General features: G+C 45.1%; 1 protein-coding gene across 1 annotated transcript in view; it reads right to left on the bottom strand.

Moving 5' to 3' along the window:
• Nucleotides 1–16518, bottom strand: part of CLHC1 (clathrin heavy chain linker domain containing 1) — a 189091-nt gene extending 172573 nt beyond the window's left edge. Inside the window, exons 1-2 of the mRNA XM_085612605.1 lie at nt 16399–16518; nt 5869–6120 (exon numbers count right to left, since the gene is read on the bottom strand). Of these exons, the coding sequence (XP_085468731.1) occupies nt 5869–6051 (183 nt within the window). The 5' untranslated portion in view covers nt 6052–6120; nt 16399–16518. The remainder of the gene's footprint in view (nt 1–5868; nt 6121–16398) is intronic.
• Between the last annotated feature and the right edge of the window lie 8279 nt (nt 16519–24797).

Raw genomic sequence — 24797 nt, forward strand, 5'->3', positions numbered from 1 at the left:
TCCCCAGCCTTGTTGTCCTGCAGAAGGCCGACAACTCTTCCAGGCTTCCTTTATCTTCCAAGTAATGAAGGTGAAGGAGGACCAGGAAAGATAACAGCTGCCCGGGCCTTGTGGGCATCTGCTAGATTGCTCCTTCTTTACCCACATAAGGCTGCAGGGCATGGATGAGCAAGGCAGTTAGCAGGACCCCCACTGTTCTCATTGTAGTTGCTAACAGGACCCAATAGCAGCTATCATCTCTCACAGTTCCTCAGTGGAATTTCTGTGAAAGTGAAAGAGTACCTTGGTTCCTTAGGTTCCTTACTGACTGGGCATATAGATACTGACTGCAAGACACCATTAACGGTCATTACTTCCTGTGCCATTAATGCTCATCAGTGCATGGGGATAACACAGCTTATTAATGGTTCCACTCATTATGGTTCCTTATTGATTGGGCTCATGGATAGTTACTGTGAAGGGCCATTAATGTTTTTTTCTACCTGGGTCCATTAAGGCACCTTATTAGTAGGTGCTGTGGAGCCGCACATGGCAGAAAAAGATGCTGAGGGAATGAAGAAGAGAAGATGGAGGGAGCTAGTACCTGTGTTGACGCTGATGAGGCAGCGCTGTTGACCTCTGCGGCCCAGGGGACAATTGTACTAAACCCACGCACCAGGAATCAAACTGTGGCGATGGTGATGACTGAAATAGTAGGGTGCATATCCTTTTTGGTGGCAATCTTCTTACTGCTGTGCGAACATTCTGTAGGATGTTTCACTGCAGACATGAACTACATTAACCCCTGGGGGCAGGGTGGATTGGGAATTTAATTTGGGTATGGAAGAGACATATTAAAGGTTCTCTGTGGCGCAACGATGATAATCATTTTAAATGGAGGGTTTTACAGATGGGGTTGCCTGATGGCGAGGTTCCTGCACGAGGATGAGAAGCAAGTCTATTTTTACTCTGCTACTCATGACTTGCTCTGAAGAGCATATTACTCCTTTGCATTGCTTGATACTCTAACCATTTTTAGGAGGACTAAGTACCTTCTATAGCCAGTTTCAGACCACTCTCTCCTTTTGGTGGTAATGGGTACCAAAATGGGAAGACACCATGAGAGATGGAATCTAGGTGCCTAGGATCTACTTGATCAGGGCATAGCAGAGTCCTTCACAAAAACCACAGAAAAATACTCTGGAGATAATATTGGGTTGGGAAGATCAGAGGTGCGTATAACTTGGGTATTAGAAGGCAGACCATGTCCCAGTTCTAAGGAAGGAAAAGGGCTGGAGTGCTAGAATGCTGAAGTAAGATAAAACAGTGTTGAACAAAGACTACACACAAAACCCAGTCCAGACAGTAGGACTATGTCTGATGACAAAAAGCAGTAGGATGATGTCAGACGACAAAATGCAAGAATATCACACCCTTGGTGATGATAATGAAACCAGGACATTTAAGCTTCCAAATGAGATAATATCATGTTTACCATAACCGTGAAACCTGATTGCCTAACTCCATAGACTCGACAAAGAAAAGAGGTGGATACCAGATGTGATACAGGTGATGTCATCTAAAGGATTTCTGGGGCCTCAAGAGAAGACATATTTTGGATACCTTCTCTGAGCAACTTTTTTTATTACTCATTTTGCTGCTATTTCAAGCCTGCAAGATACCAAATAATATTGACTTTTATATTAAATTATCAGAAATGGGTTCCCACAAAAGAAGCCAAAAAGTGTCTTGACTAGTGATCCAAAATCATAAGGATCCTCAAGGATCAAAATCTTTTAGAGGGATATCTAAATTGGGAGATATTTAGAGCTAAACTGGAATTAGTCATTTGACCAACTATGCTTCAAGCTGGAAGAATCATTTTTTATTTATACCTCCACCTACTCCACGCCCCTTCAGAATTATCTGTGATCTATCGGATTATTCCACAATAGTAAATAGGGTCCACACTCAACGCCAGACAAGACAAGTATTGGCAAAGCTTTTGGCTTTGTCAATGTGTTTAGCCATGTTTTACACCAGCGTGGCTGCTGTTCAGCATGGCTAAAGACTAGTGTCTTAGAGAACAGTGGCGTGGAGTGCAGTGGAATAGAGTAGTGTGGAGTGGTGTAGAGTAGTGTGGACTGGCATAGATTGGAGTGGTGTAGAGAGTCGTGCAGTGACGTGGAATGCCCTGGAGTAGAGTGGAGCGATGTAGAGTAGAGGGGGTAGGGTGTTGCGGCATAGAGTGGAGTGGAATAGAGTGTTGTGGATTGACGCTGAGTGCCATAAAGTGGGGTAGAGTGTTGTGAAATGGTGTAGACTGGTGTGGTGTAGAGTGGAGTGATGTAGACTGGAGTGGAGTACAGTTGAGGGGCAATGAAGTGAAGGTGCGTATACTGGAGGGGTATAGAGAGGAGGGGAGCAGGGTGGAGGGGAGTAGAGAAGAGGGATGTAGAGAGGAGGGGCGTAGAGTGGAGTACAGTGTCGTGCATAGAGTAGAGAGGAGTGGTTTAGAGTGGAGTTGTGAAGAGTGAAAAAGTGTCGTAGAGCAGAGTGTCGTAGAGCGGAGTGCCTTAGAGCGGAGCGGTGGAGAGTGGAGGGGCATAGAGTAGAATGGAGGGTCATAGAAGAGGGTCGTGACACAGAGTGACATAGAGTAGAGGAGTAGCATAGAGTGGAGTGCCATAGAGCACAGTGGCATAGAGTGGATTGTCATAGAGTGGAGTATCAGAGTGGAATGGTATAGAGTGGGTTGTAGGGACATATCGTGGAGTGGTGTAGAGTGTCATAGAGTGAAGTGGCATAGAGTGGAGTAGAGTGTCATGGAGTAGAGTGTTGTTGAGGGTGGAGTAGAGTGTCAAAGAGTGGAGTGGCGTAGAGTGTTGTAGAATGGAGTGGCGTACAGTGGAGGGGCATAGAGTGTTGTGCATAGTGTGTGGTGGCATACAGTTGATTAGAGTGGAGTGGCATAGAGTGGAGTAGAGAGAGTGGAGTGGAGTGGTGTAGAGTAGAGTAGATTGTCGTAGAGTGGCATAGCGTGGAATGGAGTAGAGTGTCCTAAAGTCGAGTATTGTGGGGTGTCATAGAGAGGTGCTGTAGAGTGGAGTGGCTTTGTCTGGCATAGGGTAGACTAGAGGGTCACTGACTGGAGTGGATGTGGAGTGTAGCGTAGTAGAGTGTTGAAAAGTGGAGTGTCGTAAAGTGGAAAGCAGTCGAGTGGCAGAGAGTAGACAAGAGTGGCACAGAGTAAAGTGTCGCTGAGTGGTGTAGAGTGGAGTAGAGAGGAGTGGAGTAGAATGTTTTAGAGTGGAGTGTAGTAGAGTTTTGTGGAGTGTCATGGGGTGTCATAGAGTATAATGCCATAGAACAGGATACAGTAGAGTGGAGTAGAGTGTCGTAGACTGTAGAGTGGCGTAGACTAATTATTTGTAGATTTATATAGCGCAGCTAATCACCTGGGAGTGTATACAGGCGCTGTCAATGGGCGATTAAGTAATTTGCCGAGAATTACAGGATGTTAAGCGGACGCTGAGACATGAACCCAGATCCCCAGCTCCTGAGTCGGCAGCTCTGGCTGCTGTACCATATCCTCGGAGAAGAGTGGGGTGGAGTAGCGTAGAGGAGAGTACAGAGTCATGGAGTAGAGTGTTGTAGAGTGGAGTTGCATAGAGTGGAGTATGCATGGTGTGGCAGTGCACTGCCATTACAGCGATCAAATTTTAAATTGAAATGACCATTACTTTTGCACAAACAGTTTTACTGATAACGCTATACAGTGCACAAACAATAATGTGTGGAAACGGCATTACCTAGTGTATTGATTTTTTTGATGGTATTAAAATATTTGTTTAAATCACACTTCAGAATTACAAATATTTGCTTAATTTGTGCTTTTCTAATTCTGATATATTCTGAAATATTTGCACACTTCATTTACAAACATTTAAATGTTGCTGTGTGCTAGAAAAAAATACCATTCTACAGCCTTTCCTCCAGCACACCCCCAGTACCCAGCAACATTGTCACATAAACCCTCTCACTTTGAAGTAAGAGAAAGAAAAGTAAGCAACAAGCTCCCTGGAAGACACACCCTGACATTTGACCTCCGTCGTTGCACAAACAACAAAACGTGACAAGATAAGAACAAAAGGTAAAGGTCTGTGGACAGAAAGCGGGCACCTGTGAAAGAATACGAGGAAGGACTCAGAGAGATGGTAAACAGGCTATGCTTCATGGGAGGGACAAAGACATGCTTGACATTCTAAATCAAATAAAGACAGCAAACGGAAAGCAAGCAAATAAATGTGTGTTACAAATCACAAAGCCAATGGTAAGCAATGGGTGAAATTGATTCCATGGGGAAGTTCCCCAAGAAGTCTTTGTCAGGTTTTTTTAGCTGACAACCATAACTACTGTGTCACTTTAACTGTAGTTTTTCAATACATTTCTGAGTTTTTTTAAACACGTTAACCCTCTGAGCAAAGTTACTCATAACTTATTTTTAATGTTTTTTTTATAAATTTTAGCTTTTTATGGTACCGCATTTGCCTCTTACGCAAAAAAGCACCAATGGACATGGCCTTTGGCAGTGTGCAGCAGGAGTTAAGTGCACAGCCAGGCCCTGCTACCATATTGTTATCCATAATGCTCTATATGATTGGTTTTTGACAATGTCTAATCTCACAGGATTTTCAGAGTTTGCAAACAATGAAATGGAAAATAAATAAAAAATGGTAAGGGTTCATGAACCTGTGACGAAAAAAACGCCTTTTAGTGGTGCCTTTCTCTGTCCCTTATGAACCTCAAAGCTTCCCTCCCCCCATCCTCCCAGACACTGTTTTCAAACGTGAAGGATTCAGCGCCTGATATTCTGTAATGGCCTCCGTACAAACAATTTTTAGTTGGTGCCTGCCAATAGGATCATCAATCCCTCTTAGGGGCCGTAAGGCCCACATTATGCGAAGGGAAAAATTCTTCTTTATTTAATGTGTATTCTCAAAACTTCCTCAGACACAGTACTGTCCACCAGTGGTCATAATATCTATACACTTTAAATCTTCAAAATCACCCATTACTTTTTTGTCATCAAAATAACTAAAAATCTATTGAACTGATTTGCAAAAAAAAAAAAAACTCTATTATGAGGACCGTTTTAGATTCATGGCAAGTTTGGTATGATTCCATTCAGTAGGTTTTGCTCCAGCTTAAAGCAAAACTTCATAAGGAAGGTAAAAAGGAAAATACTTATTTTTTGGGCCCACCCCTAGGTTAGGGTCGGACTGGCCATAGCGGGCCCTGGGCTTTTCCCCGGTGGGCCGGAGGGGTTGGGGCTGGTTTTGTACCCGTGGGGGGCAGTTTTCTTACAGGGGGGCAGTTTTGCATTGCTTTTCCCTTGCACCCCCCTCACCCTCAAACCACCACCACTGCTCCCACTCCCAGGGCCGGTCGGGCAGCAATCGCCAGGGCTGGTTGCTGTTCCCAGTCCAGCTGGAGAAAACTCGCCATGTCAAACTTAGCCAGAAGAACCAACTAAGGCGGAAGAACAAGGTGAGTGCCAAATGTCATGCCGATTCATGAAATGGTGTCAAACTTATTAACAAACTTAAACACCTTTTCACTCGAAATTGATCCTGAACCCTAACTACATTCGCTATCACTAACTCTGAACCATGTATGGGTATATTCACATATGCCAATGTGTTGTTTTAGACCTTGAGGATGATGCAGTTTTATGCATTTTTCAGTGATACAACAAAACCATCACAAAAATGAGTGAGTGCAATATTATTTTCAAGATTCACTGACACAAAGTTCCATAGGATGCAGTCTCCCCTTTCCTCACGCTCACAAGGGAGAAAGTTGGTGAAAGTATGAAATAGTCCGTACCTTGTCAAATGCGTTTCTGTAAATTACGTAAATGTTTTTAAAGTCCTTTTCCCCAGTGCACTCAAGATGTTCCGTTTCATCTGCTATGTATTTCTCAATGCTCTTCAGAAAGGTTCGATCACCGTGCCTGATAATAGGAGGAAGAACTGGTGACTTGTTCAACCTGGCAGTAGCAGCAGACATATTTGATGATCACTGCTTGTGAAAAAGTGTTGTTTTTTCTGCTGGCACTCAAAAGTCTTCATTTGACTCCTGAAAAGTAAAAACAGTGTATTCAATAATATGCCTCTTACACTGACATTTCGTGCAGCGCTTTTAACAGCAAATAAAGTTTTTAACATTTGCCATGGGCACTTGGAGTGAATATCATAGGGTCTGATGTACAAAGATAATTTACAATGGCAAAGCCTGCAATTTGCAAAATTACAGAGCTGTTGTAAGAAACTGGATTATTAATTAGGATGGGTGACTACCCACCTCGGAATAATCACAACACTTGTCAGGATGAACCCTCAAAGTCACTAAGCTAATCCCCTGGTAGCTATGCCATAGAGCAGAAAGGCTTAGCTTAGGGAAATGTGGAAAGTATTTATACAGTACCAAAGCAGTAATAAAGTTAAAATGCAAAACAATAAAAATACCAAATTGAATAAGAAAATAGAGTAAAAGTTTATGAACAAAATGACACGATAGAGAAAAAAAATCTTGAAGGTCACCTGAATGTATGAATTTTTAAAAATGGAAGTAGAAATAGTGCCAAAAAGCAAAAACCATCAATGATGGTCAATGGTTGCAGCAGACCAGTACTTAAGAACAATTTGAGGCTGACCGCTATGCACCGCAGATCAGACACACTAACCACGTTGTCCTGGTCAAAGATTTTACCTTCTGAGTTAGTCTTTTAAGTGCCAACTCACCACAGCAGTATACTTTCAAGGCCCCAGGGACTCAGGGGAAACACTTGGAGTCTCGCAGAGGCCAATAACCGTGTGTAGTCTAGGTCCAGGTGCCACTGGTCAGCTTGGTACATTCAGGAAAAGGATCTCTTGCAGCTTGCTTTCTCTCTGTAGCCACACAGGATGTCAGCCAACTGACCTTTGGAGTCTACTTCTTTGTCTTGGGTACAAGAGGGTGCAGGTCCAATCCATCAGGGCTCCTCTCAGGTCACAGACAACTGCAGGTCCAGTCTTCTTGTGATCTTCCGAAAAGTCCAGAAGGTGTTCTGAAGTGGGTGCCTGGAGATGCCATATTTATGTTTGGCATTAGCCAGTGGGTGAGGATGACTTCTGGCCCCTCCGTAACCAATGGGGTAAAAGTTCTAAAACCCTGAACTACCTTCCTTTGCAGTAGTTCATGTTTGCCTCACCGCAAATAGGCCCAAAATGCAATGTGTCAAGGCAAATCCAAGGAGGTGAAAGTCTTCGGCCACATTCAACTTGGACTCTGAGGCTGGTGGTGTGTTTGGGGAGTGTACTATGTTCAGGACCACTGGAATTATGTGGCAAGAAATGTCAAATTAAGGGGCATAATGCGTCACATTGTTTATAGCATTACTTCATTAGTTTGACATTTTTACACATTGTAATACTGTCTGGGAAAAGATTTCACCTCAGTACCAATCTAACAAATCCATGCAGAAATAAGCAACTGAAAGGTGACCAGTTAAACTTTACGAATGGCCTTTGACTGTGCTCGAACATATGTTGCCACGTTTTTGAAAACTGTTGATCTGTTTGAGCTAGAAACAACATTTTGTTTTGTTAAAATCTTCAGATCATGCAGCAGATGATGGATTATGTGGCAAATCCATAATTATGACAATAAATGCCTTAAGAATTGTATAATTTCAGTGGCTCTGACTATAGTAATCCTAGTGTCCTCCTACATCCAACACTAAAATCCATTGTGAAGCAGGTACTGCCTCCACAACAAACAGAGGGAAAGAAGTACGAGAGGACAAAAGCAGTGTACTTCAGAAACCAGGCAAGGGAGCTACACAAATTGTCCTGCCATCCTGTTCTCTCCCTTTCAAGTGCACCCCAAGTGTTACGGGTGGCTCAACAGACCTGCCAAGCAGGATTTGACACTGTTCTGTCAAAAGAAGGCCTACAGTCCCCACCCTCACATTCTGCTGAACTCAGAGGAGTCATCTCTGCCCATTCAGGTCATACTATTGTTTGCTCTGGGAGACATTTCACATCTCATTCACACCTATTCAATTAAATTGAGCACAGGCTGAGAGCTGGCGGAGGCTTACGCTAATTAGTCGTCTTACAGCTCAGCAGGTAAATGGTAAATTTCTAAAACTAACTTTTGTTCGATATTTATTAAAAATGCAACTTTACCATTGAATTGGATTTTTTAATAACTATGAAAAATATTTGCTTAATTATTTTTCTAGCTGGTCCCTTTCCGAATGAACAGAATTAGTATTATAATCTGCTCTTTGGTTTTCTACATAGGAGAGCTAGGCCTGCCATAGTGAAAATAGCTTTTTAGGATTTGTCACTGTAAGAACATGGTAATATGAATTTTCTACATGTCTCATGTTTCAATACCACAGTAGGTGTTATAGTCCACTAGTGGCATTTAACTTCTAGGCCCTTGCCTTGGTACTGAGGACAACCCCAGCAACAGAATGGCTGAAATAAGCAGTAATAGTTACGTTGCTGAGCAAAACAGCACCTCCTACCTTTGTTCTAGCAATGTTTTCTCGAAACGAAAATCCTGTAACGTGTATAACCTTTGAAATTGATGGAATTAAACAAATCATCATGTTACTCTGTTTTTATCAAGCCACAATAGTTCATCATTCCTGGTGCTTTGCACCATCTAGCTGTGGTGTTTTCTACATTCAGTAACACATAGAAGACTGACCACAGTGCAAGAACGATTCGTTTCACACAACAATATTTTGGCAAAATGGGTATTTATTTAGCATTTTTGGGAAATGTCTTTAGTCCAACATATTTAAGAGTGATATAAATGTCTTGATTTAGTTCAAAATGGAGACAACAGAGGGAATGAGGAGAATTTCTAAAAGCCTAATACAGTAGAGTACCGCCTCCCAATCAAAACGTGGCCTGTATTTTGACACCATTCTAAGCCTTTGCCTGGATAAGTGGTTGTGTGCAGTGCAAATGTCTGATAAATCAGCAGTCAGTGTAAGGTTCACAGGGAGAGGCTATACAGATGGATCGCCATAAGGCTGACATAAAGTAAGAGATAAGGGAGAAAACAAATCAGAAGCACCATGAAATAAATAGGTAAATGTGGTAGAAAATAACATTACTTTCAGACAGAGAAGTGCTGAGGAGAAAACAGGTGTGTAATAGGATTAAGTGTAATAGAACAGACAAGAAGAAGGTGGTACCCTATTGTAGGTATGTGTAAGCAACAAGTGATCAGGAAAATAACAAGTACTGAATTTCTTAAAACAGGCTGCCGAGTGAAGTAGTCCAGTGTTAGAGCTGAAAGGAAGCACGGTGTATTTCCGAACCACTTCACAGCCCCAGCGGGTGCTCTATCTAAGGCCTGGAACAAACCTCCACTGAACTGGCAGAGTATTGCCATAGTCGGAGGACAGAGGGAGGCTGTCTATCTAAATGGCCGAAGCAAGAGGAATAAAGATTATCAGGGTAAAATTAAGAGAGTACGACCAGCATTAACTCTGACCTGAATGACAAGAAGAACATAAGCAGGTCACTGTGGTGAGTCAGAGAAACATGCTCCTAATTATGCACAAGAGGGACATGGCCAGAAGTGAAGGTCAGATAACAACCAAGAAGTAAATAGGAGACTTAGTGAAGCACTTTCTCTGTGGCAAAGGTCAAAAGGCCCAAAAATTGACTACAGACTTTTTACACCATGAGAGGCTTGACATGCCTCGTTAAGGTTTAAGGTTTAAAGGGACAGACGTCACTCTATAATGCAGATGGAGCTCATGTATTTTCCAGTGCTCAGTGCTGGTGCTCTGCGATGCCTTGATGCCTGTAGAGAAGTCACCCTGGCAAATAGGAAAGATTTGGGAAGGGGACACGGGCAATCCTGAACAAGAATTTGTAATGCAATAGGTCTTGCATTTACGAAACTCTCGAAAATGCGAGACCCATTGCATTGCAAATGGTTGTTTACAAAAGCGTACCATGCTGCGCTTTCAGTTTAATGGCGGCCGCACCCCTTTCCTTAGAAGCGGCTCATCTAAAGAAGGGGGCGCAGCCGAAATTAACGTAAAAACGCGGTATGGGGCGATTTTACAAACAGAAGTTAAATAAAAAATTGAAGGAAAAAAAACAAGCAGCCGCGTTCTGTGCCGTAAAGCAGCCACAAATAAACTGTGGCGTGCGGTGCTATGAGAAAAAAAAATAAAGCCTTACGAGAGCGTGGTGAAAAGCATTTAACAAAATAGTGCTTGGAGACTGTAAATAAAGCCTATCGAGCACCAACACCTGTAACAGGGAGTGTCCTCAAGGGAGGTTACAAATGAAGACAAGGCAGTACTAAGGCAGAACTAACAAGCCTATTAACGAATTAAAAGCCAGGATTCACCAAGGACAATAACACAAGCCAATGAAAAATATGGGCGGAGAGTGGGTGGAGCTTCAAACCCTAACTGAATACAGCATGCCTCGCAGAGCAGCGCATGAGCTGACCAGGTTCCACCTAAATAAGCTCCTCGGTGTCCAAGATCATGGTAGTCCCTCAGGGAAAAACACTGCACCAGGCCGTCACTTTACAATTCTAAAGATTGCCCCAGTGAAAGTAGCAGCTGGTCGAAAAGGAGATCACTGCTGGCAGTAAAGGAATCTGGTGCAGGACTGAAGTGCAGATTGCTGCAAGACCTACATCGAAGAGTGAGGCCACCGAGATTGTAAGGGGAGATTTCTATGAAGGCCTGCTGAAAATCATCCAGGCAGTGATGGCAAATCACTTTTAGGGTTTCCGTGAGAGATGTCGACTAGGTTCCAAACAGAGATTTCAGTCAATAATCCAGAAACTTAGTTTCAAAGGGGAGATTTCTGCAGGACCAGCAGTGAAGACAATTCTGAAGGTGAAAACAACAGGTAGTTGTCAGAGGCACAATTTCAATGACGAATAAATGTACAAGTTATTTTCGGGGAAGATAATGGATTCTTGGTAAGCAAATAAAATATTCAAAGAGGTAGATCGTGAGAGCTAGGCACTCATACATGCCAACATTGCAGAATAGGAAAGTGGGAGATTGTGAAAAAAAATCGTGGGATTGAATTTTCCCCATTAATTCTATTTATGCAATGGCAATATCAGACGGGAGACAACGTAGTAAAGCCCATGTTCTTGCTTAAAAAATCGTGAGTCTCCTGCTTGAACCACGCCTTTCGGCGTGTATGGGCGCTGCAGATAGATCATCCATGTCATGGCTAACTTTCCATGGACACATGTTGCGTCATCATGGAGAGAACAACATCCCCAATTTGCACTCCGACTGGAGGAATTTGAACCTTGTATATAATTATTTATTTCGATTTGAAGCTTTCGTATTCATAGTGTTAGAGCATCACACTGTGATGATATACCTGCCATGGACTAGTTTTAAGGATCCATCCCCTGACGAAGGGCTCGTCCCGAAATGCATTGGGATTCCTACAAAATGCATATGAATTTCAGTTGTAGTGTGATATTCTAACACTACGAATACGAATGCTTCAAGTCAAATAAATGATAATCTATAACTGAAGAAATTGATTACAGAGTGATTACTAACAGAGGAAGATATCAAAGAAAAAAATAATTATAAACAAGGTTCAAATTCTTCCAGTCGGAGTGCAAAGTGGGGACGTTGTTCTCTCAAGGATAAGGAAACATTTCTGTATGAGTACTTAAGTCTTAGTTCAGTGGGCGGTACCCACCTGCAAGCAACACCATTTAAAAGAAATTAGAAACATAGTGGACTTTTTTTGAACATTTCCAGGAGTACAACAGTTTCCTATTTTCATATTTTAACTTTCTATGGAGTCACAATTTCCTAGACAATTTATTAGTTAATACTTACTGGCACAACACCTGTGAGTGGAAAAGAGAAGTGACAATTTTTATTTCACACTGCTCACCATGTCCCTTTTTTGGCCAGTTTTCCCTTGTTTGCCAGGTACCCATACTATTGGGACTACTTTGCTACTACAATCTACTTTTTTTAAACTAGATATTCTTTTTTAGGACCTTCTAAATGTTGGGTAGATGTGGGTAGTGATTAGCATTCTAAGACCCACTTGTCATGGCTGTGCACACATACCACCACGAATAGGATGGCAGCAGCCATTAAATGGAACACAGACCTTTGCCACCACCATTTGGTGCCTCACCCCTGCTTGCCTTGTGCTCTTTTTGCTCAGGATTTACAGAGCCGGGAAGAGACGTTTGTGAAGGGGCTCACCTTTGTTCTGGGCAGAATAGATTGGCTACTGCTACATAAGACCCCGCAAGTTTCGATGCCCTCTGGCACAACAGGCAAGACAATAGAAGAGGTGGGGGGGTGGCGACCTTTTTTAAATCCAGTCTAAAGGCCACCACGATACTATCAGAAAGCTTGGACAATTCTGAGATCCTAGGGGTCAAGTTTACTCTTGACTCCTCTTGCTTTGTTCTTTTGACAGTCTATCGCCCCCCGGACGCCCCACCAGGTTTCTGCAATGATTTTTGCGAAATTATATCAGATCTTAGTACGCGATATCAAAAGCTTATGGTTGTGGGCGACTTTAACTTCCACTGGGACAACAGTCCCCGTGAGTCCCAGGCCAGTCAACTGGACATGACTATGTCCAACCTAGGATTCCATCAGTTGGTAAATGGCCCTACTCACTCTAAGGGACATACCCTTGATCTGGTTTGGTCAACTAGCCAGCAAGACAGACTCTTAAACCGTCTTCCATGTGTCTGGTCGGACCACTTTCTCATCTCTTGCTGGGTTCCCTTGGACGGTCCTTCCTCTCGTTTACCCCCAGAGTGGAGGAGAGTGCGAAGTTGGCATAAAATCAAGTCGGACAACCTTACCGACTTCTTTCAAAGATCTCCCCCGCATAGGCCTGAGGAGGGCCTTACTAATATTGACCTAGCCAGCCAATTCCTTAATGATACTCTCCTCTCGGCCATTGACCATCTAGCACCAGAACGCAGGGAAAGAATTAAGCCCAAAAACAAAGGGGCCCCCTGGTTCAACGAGACCTTACGGATACACAGACAGAGCCTGCGCAAGGTTGAGAGACAGTGGAGAAGAGCGTATAAGGCCTCTGACCTGATCCTCTATAAAGCTGCTCTGGTCCTTTATAAGAAAGCTATCATCTCCAGGAAAGCTGATTATTATGAGGCTCGGATCTCTGATGCTCCTAATAAACAAAAGGAAACTTTTAAGATCCTAAAAGAACTTAGCAGAAAGGTCGATGTGTCATCAACTTTAACACCTTTCGATGTTGATACCTTACAGTCTTTCTTCCTACAGAAAGTGATGGATATTCTGCTTGAGATTAATAAATCTCCCGCAATCACTGCAAGTCAAGGACTGGTGTCACCCCAAACCTCACCAGCGCAGTTTCTTGCACACTTTCCTCCGCTGGACGCAGAAGCGTTGGCCTTCCTGACTAACAAAGTTAAATCTGGCTCACCGGCTGATCCTTGTCCCCCTAGGATTTTTCAGCTGGCTCGCCCTATCCTGGAATATCAGATTCTCTCGCTTCTCAACAATTCCCTAGCCATTGGTCAGGTGCCAAGTAACCTGAAGGAGGCCAGAGTTATCCCCTTATTGAAGAAGCCAGGAGCCGACAAGGCTGATTTGAAAAATTACAGGCCAATTTCACAACTGCCCTTTCTGGCCAAAGTTATGGAGCAACATGTCCTAAAAAATCTCTCTGAGTATTTGGACACATTTAAGCTGCTGCACCCACGTCAGGCAGGTTTCAGAGCCTATCATAGTACGGAGCTAGTCATGTTGTCCGTCCTTGACGACCTTAGATTGAATGCTGATAGGAGAGAGCCGAGCGCACTTGTGCTCTTGGACCTCTCTGCAGCATTCGATACGGTCAGCCACTCCATCTTGCTGACCCGTCTGATGGACCTGGGAATCAGGGGTACGGCCCTTGACTGGCTAAGATCATTTCTCTCTGGCCGCTCACAAAGGGTGCAGCTCGGCGATTGCTCCTCCAAGAGAGGTGCCATCCCATGTGGCGTACCACAGGGCTCTGCGTTGTCCCCGCTGCTCTTTAATATCTATTTGCAACCCTTAGTCTCCGCTCTATCCAATCTGGACTGTCGTGTTTTTAATTATGCTGACGACACCCAGCTTATTCTGAGGATTGACAATTCAGCCCTCGCCCAAGAGACGGCCCAAAATATCCTAAGATTCACAACTAACTGGATGACAGCTAACTCTTTAAAAATCAACCCCGATAAAACGGAGGTTCTTGTCGTCCCAACCATTAATAACTCCTGGGGTGGCCTGTTCTGGCCCAAAGAACTTGGGACTCCTCCCTGTCCAGCCCCAGTTGTGAAAAGCTTGGGAATCAAGATCGACACAGATCTCTCGCCGAGTCATCAAGTCTCTTCAGTGGTGAGCACCTGCTCTGGTATCTTGAGGCAACTGAGGAAGTTGGTCCCTATTCTATCTACCTCCTCCATGAAATCCATAGTCTCGGCTACAATTTTGTCGCGCCTCGACTATGGGAATGCGCTTTATCTGGGCCTTCCTCAGAAGCTCACTAGCCGGCTCCAGGTGGCGCAGAATGATGCTGCTAGGTTGGTTTTCAGCCTTCCTAGGAGGGCCCATGCATCACCTCTGCTCTTAGATCTACACTGGTTGCCCGTTAGACAACGTGTGAAATTCAAGGCCCTGTGCATTGCCCATAAGTCTCTTTATGGGCAAGCCCCTAGCTACATTAGGGATCGCCTGGCTAAGTATGTTCCAGGACGTCTACTTCGATCTGCAGATGCTTTCCAGCTAGTCTGCCCCTGCAGCAATCTGGTTTCCAAAGGCGGACGTGCCTTTTCTGTTATCCTGCCACGTCTTTGGAACCAATTGCCGGAGGCCCTACGGAAAGAACCAGGCCTACTCCCCTTTCGTAAGCTATTGAAAACGTTGCTCTTCAGAGACCCTTTCTAAGATCCCTGTCACCAGGACTGTCTTTGCCGGGCTGTTTTGTGTATCTCCTTCTGTCAGCGCTAAGAGACCTGTCGGTATATATGCGCTATATAAATCCCCCTACAAATACAAATACAAAGTTGCATGAATTGTCTAGTTTTAACACTGGAAAAAGCAGTGTTCATAGCTGAATGGCAAGGCAGTATTACTCCGTGATAATGTACTTGATCGAGGATGGACTTCTATTGTGCTTAGCTTCTGGCTATAATAGATATTGTGCACACAACTTGGGGTTTACTCCTTAGTCAAATCACATGCACCGAGTCTTTATCCCACCCCCTTTGGTTACTATAAAACACCGTAGAGTGCTTTAAAGCTCACTCAAGTGCATATTCCTCACTGAGTTCTTCAGGTACAAAGGATGGAAATGCTTGCATTATTAGCTCCTCACCTCGAGGTGCATCCCTTATAAATGATGGAGTCCAATTATCCTCACTGAGAATGATGCTGTCGGTGTCCGACAAATGAGACCAGAATACAGCTTTAATTTTGCACACTATATCCCATTCAATTTGTATTTCTACATCATAAACCCTATCTGGTTAGGGTGAAGAAAAAGTGTGCACACATCTGTGGAACGGGATTTGGGCAGTAGCACTTCTGGAGAGCGCATCGAAAGACACAACTGCTCAGCAGACTCTCAAAATGCATTTGGCAGGTTCACTAGTTAATGAATGCATACAGGTTGAAACACAGGATGGACATGTGAATCCTGTCCTCTGATTTGTGTCTGTAAAAGGTATCTTTTGTCCCGAAGTTTTGTCCTGCATTTTGACCTCCTGTCCTGCATTTTGACCCTTTGTGCTGAATTTTTACACTCACCGTCCTGAATTTGCACCCATTCCAGTTGGTCACCCTAGTTCAAGCCTCCTATGACTTCATCATACATGCCAACAGAACCGATTCAGGCGGAAGACTCCCGAGTATACGTCAACCCTGCCGACTCAGGCGGAAGACTCGGTTTTTAAATCACCACTTGGTGTAGTTAGTTTTCTTCTTTTAACAATATCCTCCAATACAAAGAGTCATAGGAAAATTAAATTCCTCTGATGTGTTGCATTTAAGCCTTTTTCTCAGTTTCTACTACTGTCTATGTAAAGCGGTCTAAAACCTATTTTGGCTGGACTTCGTGCTACATAAGGCAAAAAATGCATACAAATTACGCTGAACTTCAAGGCGTCTCATTAATTTCCAAGCAACGTCTGTGTTTTTCAATTTGACGCCAAATCTCTGTGGAAAGAATATAAATACATTATGATGCAATCTCCGATACGTTCTTCCGAGAAAAAAAAATCTAAAACTAGTCTGCCTGCATCCCTGGACCAGCCCTGCTCCTGAGTCCCCTACGAATGTTTCTGACTCACCTTACGCCGCAGCCACTTTAATGGCTGGCAACAAAATCTCTGCAAAGCCAGAAACTGCAGCTTCACCTGGGCACTTACAAGCTGCAGCCCGCCCCCTGCTGGAGCACCCAAGCCTCTAGGTTTCACCGATGTTGATAGCAACAAGATCGGTTGTTACGGTATTAAGGCGTAGTGGAAAGAGAAGACGGTAAATTGTGAAAGAGGAACGGCCATCTTTGAGTTGAAGGATTTCCAACGAAGTGCACACAAAGGTACCAGAGCCAAAGTATGTCCACATTAGTAAAGCACTTTTGGTAAAACATTTTAATAAAAAGATATTTAAGTTGAAAAACAGGACTCAATAACTCAAGACTCGTCATGGATACCTTACAGTTTTTAAATAGCTTTATTTAGCTTTATCTACGTTAATTACACATGCAAGTATTTAGTACCGTGTGAGCAGGGCACAAGTCCTAAAAAAAGAAGTGGGGGGACGCTGTCACCGGAAGTGATGAGAAGTGGGGGAGACGCTGTCACCGGAAGTGACGTCACAACAGGAATCTCATGGGTATTCATATGCCTTTAGATGAAAGGTGGTCTGCACCCTACCTCGCGGAGGCTGCGTTTAATCCCCCCGCAGTGAATGCAGGTAGACAGACGTTCTGAATAAGCTCTGATCTCGCTCCAGAGAGGCCAAAGAGTGAAGTCCAGCTTTTGGGCAGGGGGGACGGCATCCACCCGTTAAAACCTGGTAAAATAAGTGGGGGGACGCCGTCCACCCGCGTGGTACCCCGACTCGAGCCCTGCGTGTGAGTCTTACTTGTTCAAGAAATCAACCTACTTTTATGTCATCTAGTTATGTACATACTGGTGCGGAGAGTTCGAAAAATGTCGATTTATTGACCTATTCAGTTTTGTATAGCTGTCAAGGTTTCAGATTACTATGTGTGACATTTTTATAATTTCAGTATAATCAGGAGTGACGTTTCAACGACTACCAGTGGGAGCAAAATCGAGCAATGAAGATGACGGAAACATATAAACTATCAGAAATTACACCAATTTGAGCAATGAGAAACTCTAAGAATATTTTAAAACTGCTGCAAAGCACTAGAAATGGAAGGGCACTAACCAGACAGACTGCAGACAGGCACTGCAGCTGCTCAGAAGACAATATCATTGATCTGATCATTCATGAATGCGCTATATCCTAAAAAGAAAAGTGTATAGCATAGTGTTGTGCTATGTACATGAAGAACTGGTAGCCATGTTGTAAGTTTCTAAGTCTTCTTTATTGGTTCCACTTCCAAACAATATCAGTCTTAGTTCAGCCATGTATCAGCTCCTACACCAGCCCCACCAGGAGCAGCCTGCCTAGCTGCTCAGCCCATCTCCAACTGTCATCCTCACATCCACTCAGGCACCCAGGCATTCCACGCATCACAGTCACACCAACATTCCGTCACCATCTGTCACTCTGGCTGAGCAGCTAGGAAGACCTAGGCTGATTACAATTAAATGTAATACTCAGGATATAACATTATCCCTTTCCTTTTAAAATGAAAACAAAGAGTACAATACTAAAGCAGAGAACTATACACAAGAGAAGCAGTAATGTTCGTAACTCAAGGATGCAACTAAAAATAAAACATCACAAAAGAGAGAACAATGCAAATAAAGAAAAGATGGGCAAAATACGACATATAAAAATATGCATCAAAATCCCCCATCCTCTCTCATGAAGATTAAGTCATATCAAAGCGTGAAATAAATTATCAAATCACAAACTATGTTAAAAAGCAGAGAAGCAGACTAACACTGCATACTTTTAGGAAGGAATAAAAATTGTCAAGCAATTTAAATTACAAACTAGCAATAACCCCATCCTTCCCCATGAACATTTGAAAATAAAATAGTGAAGAGTGCACACACCCCACAACAAACACCGAGGCCAGAAACAGACAACAAGGGTGAACCAAGACTACAGATACACGTGTACCACAATATGGACCACATAGAGGGTACACACAGTGAGGCACAGGGCGACTTACATACGACCACATCCTCGTCGCCAAAATTATGTTGTGCTCTGTACATGAAGACACTGGTAGCCATTTTGTAAGTTTCTAAGTCTTCTTTATTGGTTCCACTTCCAAACAATATCAGTCTTAGTTCAGCCATGTACCAGCTACTACACCAGCCCCACCAGGAGCAGCCTGCCTAGCTGCTCAGCCCATCTCCAACTGTCATCCTCACATCCACTCAGGCACCCAGGCATTCCACGCAACACAGTCACACCAACATTCCGTCACCATCTGTCACTCTGGCTGAGCAGCTAGGAAGACCTAGGCTGATTACAATTAAATGTAATACTCAGGATATAACACATAGCAAGGGCAACTAGGAGATTATATCGTCACTCAGCCTCAGGCACTTACTTCTTTGTCAGCCTGGCGAGCCCGGTATTTCACAAATGCATACAATGCCAATAGACCCGATTCAGGCGGGAGACTACCTATTTTTCAAGCCAAAAGCTTCAGCACAAAATAAATGAAAGAATTAGACATAGCATTTTTTTATGTGTGTCAAAGTTCAACAATCAGTGAAATGTTGTGAAGACACTAAAAATGTACTGGCTGCTTCAGCGCCACTCTGCCAAAAAATATGAGAGAGACCTTGCAGCAGTTAAGGGCAAATGCGACACTTTAGGCCATCTACAGCAAACAAAACATGTCTGATAATCAGTTCCCACTTACCAGTCATCTGTAACAAGTTTGACCACCGTAGAGTCTGCTTAAGTCCCTGTAACATTTTTACACATGCTGCACTGTGTGTTTCTGAGTTAAAAAGGCGTCAGAATACCATGCGTTGGGCTGAAAAGCTTGGAGCATTACTGAATCTAAGAACAGTCTACTCACTTTAAAACAGGCTTAAACGTACGGCCTCTGTGGCAGCAGTGGCGTGGTCTCTGAAAATTAAAGCAGTCAGCTATGTCCAGTCTGCAGCAAGCTATGGTAACAACAGCTGCATGCAGGCTGCTTAAAATTAATCTACAGAGTATCAAATTAATACATTACCTCTAATACTACTGACACGTAGAGACATAACACAGTGTGCACACCACTCGACATGCAGGCCCCAACAACAAAGACCTTCTCTTCTCAGCTGCCTAGAGTTGCCGGGTGGGCTAGCAGAAAAATAATTAAAACACATATTGCCTTAGCCAGCCTTTGCCCACTGGGTCCCCTGGATCCTCCCTGCTGCCGGTAATCAATCAGATGCAGAGCATCCGTGTGGACTCCAGGCCCTCTGTCCCACATGGGACCTGGTCCGATGTGAGGCAGCAACAACACGGATCTCATCTCAGCAGCTGCCTAAATTAAAAAAATTAAGGGGCATATTCTCAAGAACGTGTGATAACCATCGCAAAAGTAACTTAACGCAACCTTCAACATCGCAGTCCATCGTGGGAAATTTACGCCGTGTTAACCAAGTATTCACAACACGGCGGCACCATGCGATACTCCCTAGATGACGCGTCAAATGAAAGCGAGAAAATCAATGCCATGCCGCAAAAATGCAAAACATGAACGTAAAAAAAGTTGAGATGAGGCCAAGCGCGATACAAAAAGCAGCGAAAACCAGCGACAGGCCTGCAATTCACACGCGACTGGCGGGAAAATGCACCATAAAAGCAAACTAAACAAACTGTGAGATGACAACATACGAGCACAACCCCACAGCTGTGACGCAGAACAAATGACCATTGTCCAAATCAGATAGGTAGTCCCCCACAAAAAGCCAGAATGTACATTGACATGCATTCAGTATGTAACCTGCGCCAATGCGGAAACAAACATGGAACACACTGTGAAACCGCATTTCCTCTTCACATTGCAGAGGGACAAACAACACCCCCTGCACACCGACGTGCCATGTCCATGACCAAAAAATAATGAAAGCATGGACCAATGTAGGGGCAGTGACTCCCCCCACGTACATGTCGCCCATGTCACGGGACTTGAGTCATAGGGTGCATCCCTGCATCATGGCGGCACAAATCAGAGCCCAAAAGAAGCCCTCTTGTCACTTGTAGGCCACATATGACAGCCAAAATGGAATGAATTGGGACACATGTGAAACACTGAAGAGTGGGATACCATAACAACTGTGACACACAGAACTGGCAGTTCCAATACATGACAGCCTAAACAGCCTCACTGCACAGAGGTGACACACCCACCATCCATTAACAAATTCCTAAATTGTCAGCACAACATATCGCAACCACACTTGTCTGAGTGAAGTGCCTGTACAGATGAGTGACATGCACGCAGGGAATCATTTTCGGAATGCATTTATTAGCACATGCTGTGCCTGTGGTCAGTCAACGTATTGTGCCATTACTGCTAAGGACCCTCACAATGTGACGTCGACCAGAGAAGAAATTGTCAATGATGTAGTCCCTACGGGTAATTCCTGCTGCGGCTGCAGTGGGGTGTGGTCCACCTCATCTTCATCATCATCGTCCGGTGCATCTGGCATTCGTATCCATGGGGCTCTGCTGCGTACACATGTGTTGTGCATGACACAACATGCAACAATCATCTTGCACACGGGGCCTGGGCTGTGCAGGAGTTTTCCACCTGTGACATCCAGGCACCTGAAACATGACTTCAACACGCCAAATGTGCACTCCGCGATGCCCCTGGTGCGTTTGTGGGCCAAATTGTACTGCCTCTGGGGCTGTGTGTTCGGAGCTCAGGGGGGTGTCATCATCCAAGCGCAGAGTGCATATCCATGGTCACCTGTGACAGTGCAGAGAGACATGAGTCAAGACTACGTATTGCATGATCTGTTGGCAGGCTCACTGGTTCATTGGTGTATGATATGTGTGACTTAGTGATTCCTGTATGACATGTACTGCGTGTTGCTAATGAGCGGCATCACTGTGTATTACGTAGCCTCACTGCTGCACCTCCCCCCTGAGCACATTCACTATTGTGCGCAGCGCGATTGCATCACATGCACCCCTACGGCACACCATTGTCATGCCTGTCTGCACATGTCCACAAGCCTGATTACGACACAGTGATGAAGCTGCGCAGAATGTGGCTGGCCAAGTGTGTGTCGGCCCATTGCAAAGACAGGGCTGACACAGATGTAGAGCACCTGCCTGGCTGAACCCGACATGCAGTTGAGGGTACATCTTTGGCTCATGCAGCGATAATAGCAACACACACAACAGTTGGCATGTGTGATCCCTGACCCCGAGCGGGCATGCCCTCCCCCATGTACCCCTTCGGCCGAGCACGCACACCGGGGGCATGCCACATGGCAACATTGTCGATTGCGGGACAGGGGCACAGACACTACAACAGAGACACACGCATCAGCCACATCCTTGGCAAGGCCTACACTGCACCACACCCAGATCCACATGTGGAGTAGCCACACCCCTACGCAGTACTGATGAACGCCTGTCAACCCTGCTTACGCTCACAGGGAGGTACATGGTTTCATGTCCCAGGTCTACACCACTGCCTGCGGTGACATGGATGTGCACACTGTACACAACACAATGTTATGTGGAATGACCCCTGTCCCTCATGCATACATAATAACCACACAGACACACTGAGTGAGTTTGTGGGACTGGCCATGGGCACATGAGCCCGGCCCCTTTTATTGCCAGGGTCACATCTCCCCCTGACCCTCATGCATACATAATAACCACACGGACACACTGAGGAAGTTTGTGGGACTGGCCCCACGGGCACGTGCGCTCGGCCCCTTTTATTGCCAGGGTCACATCTCCAGTGACGCCTGTGCTGGATGGGTGTTGGGTAGTGTAAGCCACCACTCAGGGGCTGGTTGGGGCTGGCTAAGACCACAACAGTGAGCAGTCAATCAGCAGTACAAGGTACGTATATCATGGGTCCCTGACTTGAGCAGCACAGAGTTTGTGGCCCCGGATGCACAGCAGCCGGCAGAGGCACACCGCCACGGGACGGTGACTTGCGGTGCACTGAGGTAGTGCCACGCGAGCTGAGCGTGTACTCGTCGATGTCCAAGGGGAATTTTGCGGAGGGTTGCGGAGGACAGTGGAAGGTGTCCTTCCAGGGCATGATGCAGAGGGCAGAAGCAAGCAGAAACAGGCAGATGGCGGAGTTGAATGCTACAGACCCCACTTTTCCACCTTGTCTATGTCAGCTACATGTAGATGAAGACAGCCTCCAGCCCAGGGGCTCAGACGCCACCGACATCCAAACAGAGATTGCCCATGAATTTCAGGGCACACACTCAGTGGCACCAGAGCTGGAAGGAGATGCAGTCTGCGATGAGGCCAGTACAATGACATGGACTCTCCTATGTAGACAGCAAGACTCAGTTCAAACCGTGTGATCTACTCCACCGCAATGTGTGCTGGAGGCAGCGGTCAGCAGGGACCCACAGCCATGTGGGGTAGGCATACGCTGCACAGAGTCAGTGGCACAAGTGCAGTTGTTGGTAGTATCCCATCACCTCCGGATAGGTGACGCTTTTCTCCTCCGGACTGAAGCGCGTCTTCCTCTTACTCCTTTCCTTGCGTACTGTGACATGAACACTGCCATGAAGAAATCAAGACTCCGTTCCAAAAGTGCGACCTAGTTGGCCGCAGTGTCGGCCGGAGGCAGCGGTAAGCGCGGGCCAACCGCTGTCCAGCCATCTCATCCTGGATCTTTCACACACGACATTGGAATGGCATTTGTATTACGTTTGTGGGTGACATAGGTAGTGGCACCAGAGCTGAGCGGGTGTGCAGCCGGCGAGGAGGCCGTGTCCTGGCTGTGACGGACTGCATTGGATTGGTGTTAGGCCTGCAGGACCACAGTGCAGGCCGAAGGCTGGAGTCAGCAAGGGCCCACAGACACGTTTGGTGGGAGTCCTATGCACAGACTTGGTGGCACCACATCGGAGGGAGTATAGTGACATGTACTCAGCCTCAAATCATGTACTCTGCCATGGTGTAATGAAGACTCAGTTCCAAATGTGTGTCCTACTTGTCTGCTGGGTATGCCAGTGGAGTACGTCAACTAAAAAAGGAGTTCCATGGGCCTGTGTCGCGGAGGCCATGATGGTCCGAGGAGTCTGCCAAGGTCGGGGGACTCGGGCTTGGAGCTTGCACCGGCACGTAGTGGGCCCTCTTTGACACACACTGGTGTCGGCAGGTGAGCAGTGATACCTGGATGCGCAGGGGCGGACATGACGACTTTGGGGACCAGTGGCCCGGGGTGCAACAGGCGCACAGGATCCCAGGCAACACCGCTCATGGCGTAGGCCTCGTGGCGGGGTGAGAGGTGCCACCCTGGCAGGGACGTTGGGCATTCCAGTAGAGGACCACGCCCAGGGCTACGTGCTTTTTATTCACACCCCTACGAGGGCCTGGCGTATGCCGGGCCAGCCCACTCCTCTCATGCTTACGGGGGGGACTTAACAAGCTACACTTCCTTGATCTCCCCCACTGGCTGGTGTGACATGGTTGCATTCACTGTCCACTACACCAAACACCAGCGGTGTATGTCGACATGGATATGTGTGTGGTATGCATACTGCAGTTTGTCATCTAGTTATGTACATACTGGTGCGGAGAGTTCGAAAAATGTCGATTTATTGACCTATTCAGTTTTGTATAGCTGTCAAGGTTTCAGATTACTATGTGTGACATTTTTATAATTTCAGTATAATCAGGAGTGACGTTTCAACGACTACCAGTGGGAGCAAAATCGAGCAATGAAGATGACGGAAACATATAAACTATCAGAAATTACACCAATTTGAGCAATGAGAAACTCTAAGAATATTTTAAAACTGCTGCAAAGCACTAGAAATGGAAGGGCACTAACCAGACAGACTGCAGACAGGCACTGCAGCTGCTCAGAAGACAATATCATTGATCTGATCATTCATGAATGCGCTATATCCTAAAAAGAAAAGTGTATAGCATAGTGTTGTGCTATGTACATGAAGAACTGGTAGCCATGTTGTAAGTTTCTAAGTCTTCTTTATTGGTTCCACTTCCAAACAATATCAGTCTTAGTTCAGCCATGTATCAGCTCCTACACCAGCCCCACCAGGAGCAGCCTGCCTAGCTGCTCATCCCATCTCCAACTGTCATCCTCACATCCACTCAGGCACCCAGGCATTCCACGCATCACAGTCACACCAACATTCCGTCACCATCTGTCACTCTGGCTGAGCAGCTAGGAAGACCTAGGCTGATTACAATTAAATGTAATACTCAGGATATAACATTATCCCTTTCCTTTTAAAATGAAAACAAAGAGTACAATACTAAAGCAGAGAACTATACACAAGAGAAGCAGTAATGTTCGTAACTCAAGGATGCAACTAAAAATAAAACATCACAAAAGAGAGAA

Source organism: Triturus cristatus, chromosome 6 (genome assembly GCF_964204655.1).
Source record: "Triturus cristatus chromosome 6, aTriCri1.1, whole genome shotgun sequence".
Lineage (NCBI taxonomy): Eukaryota > Metazoa > Chordata > Amphibia > Caudata > Salamandridae > Triturus > Triturus cristatus.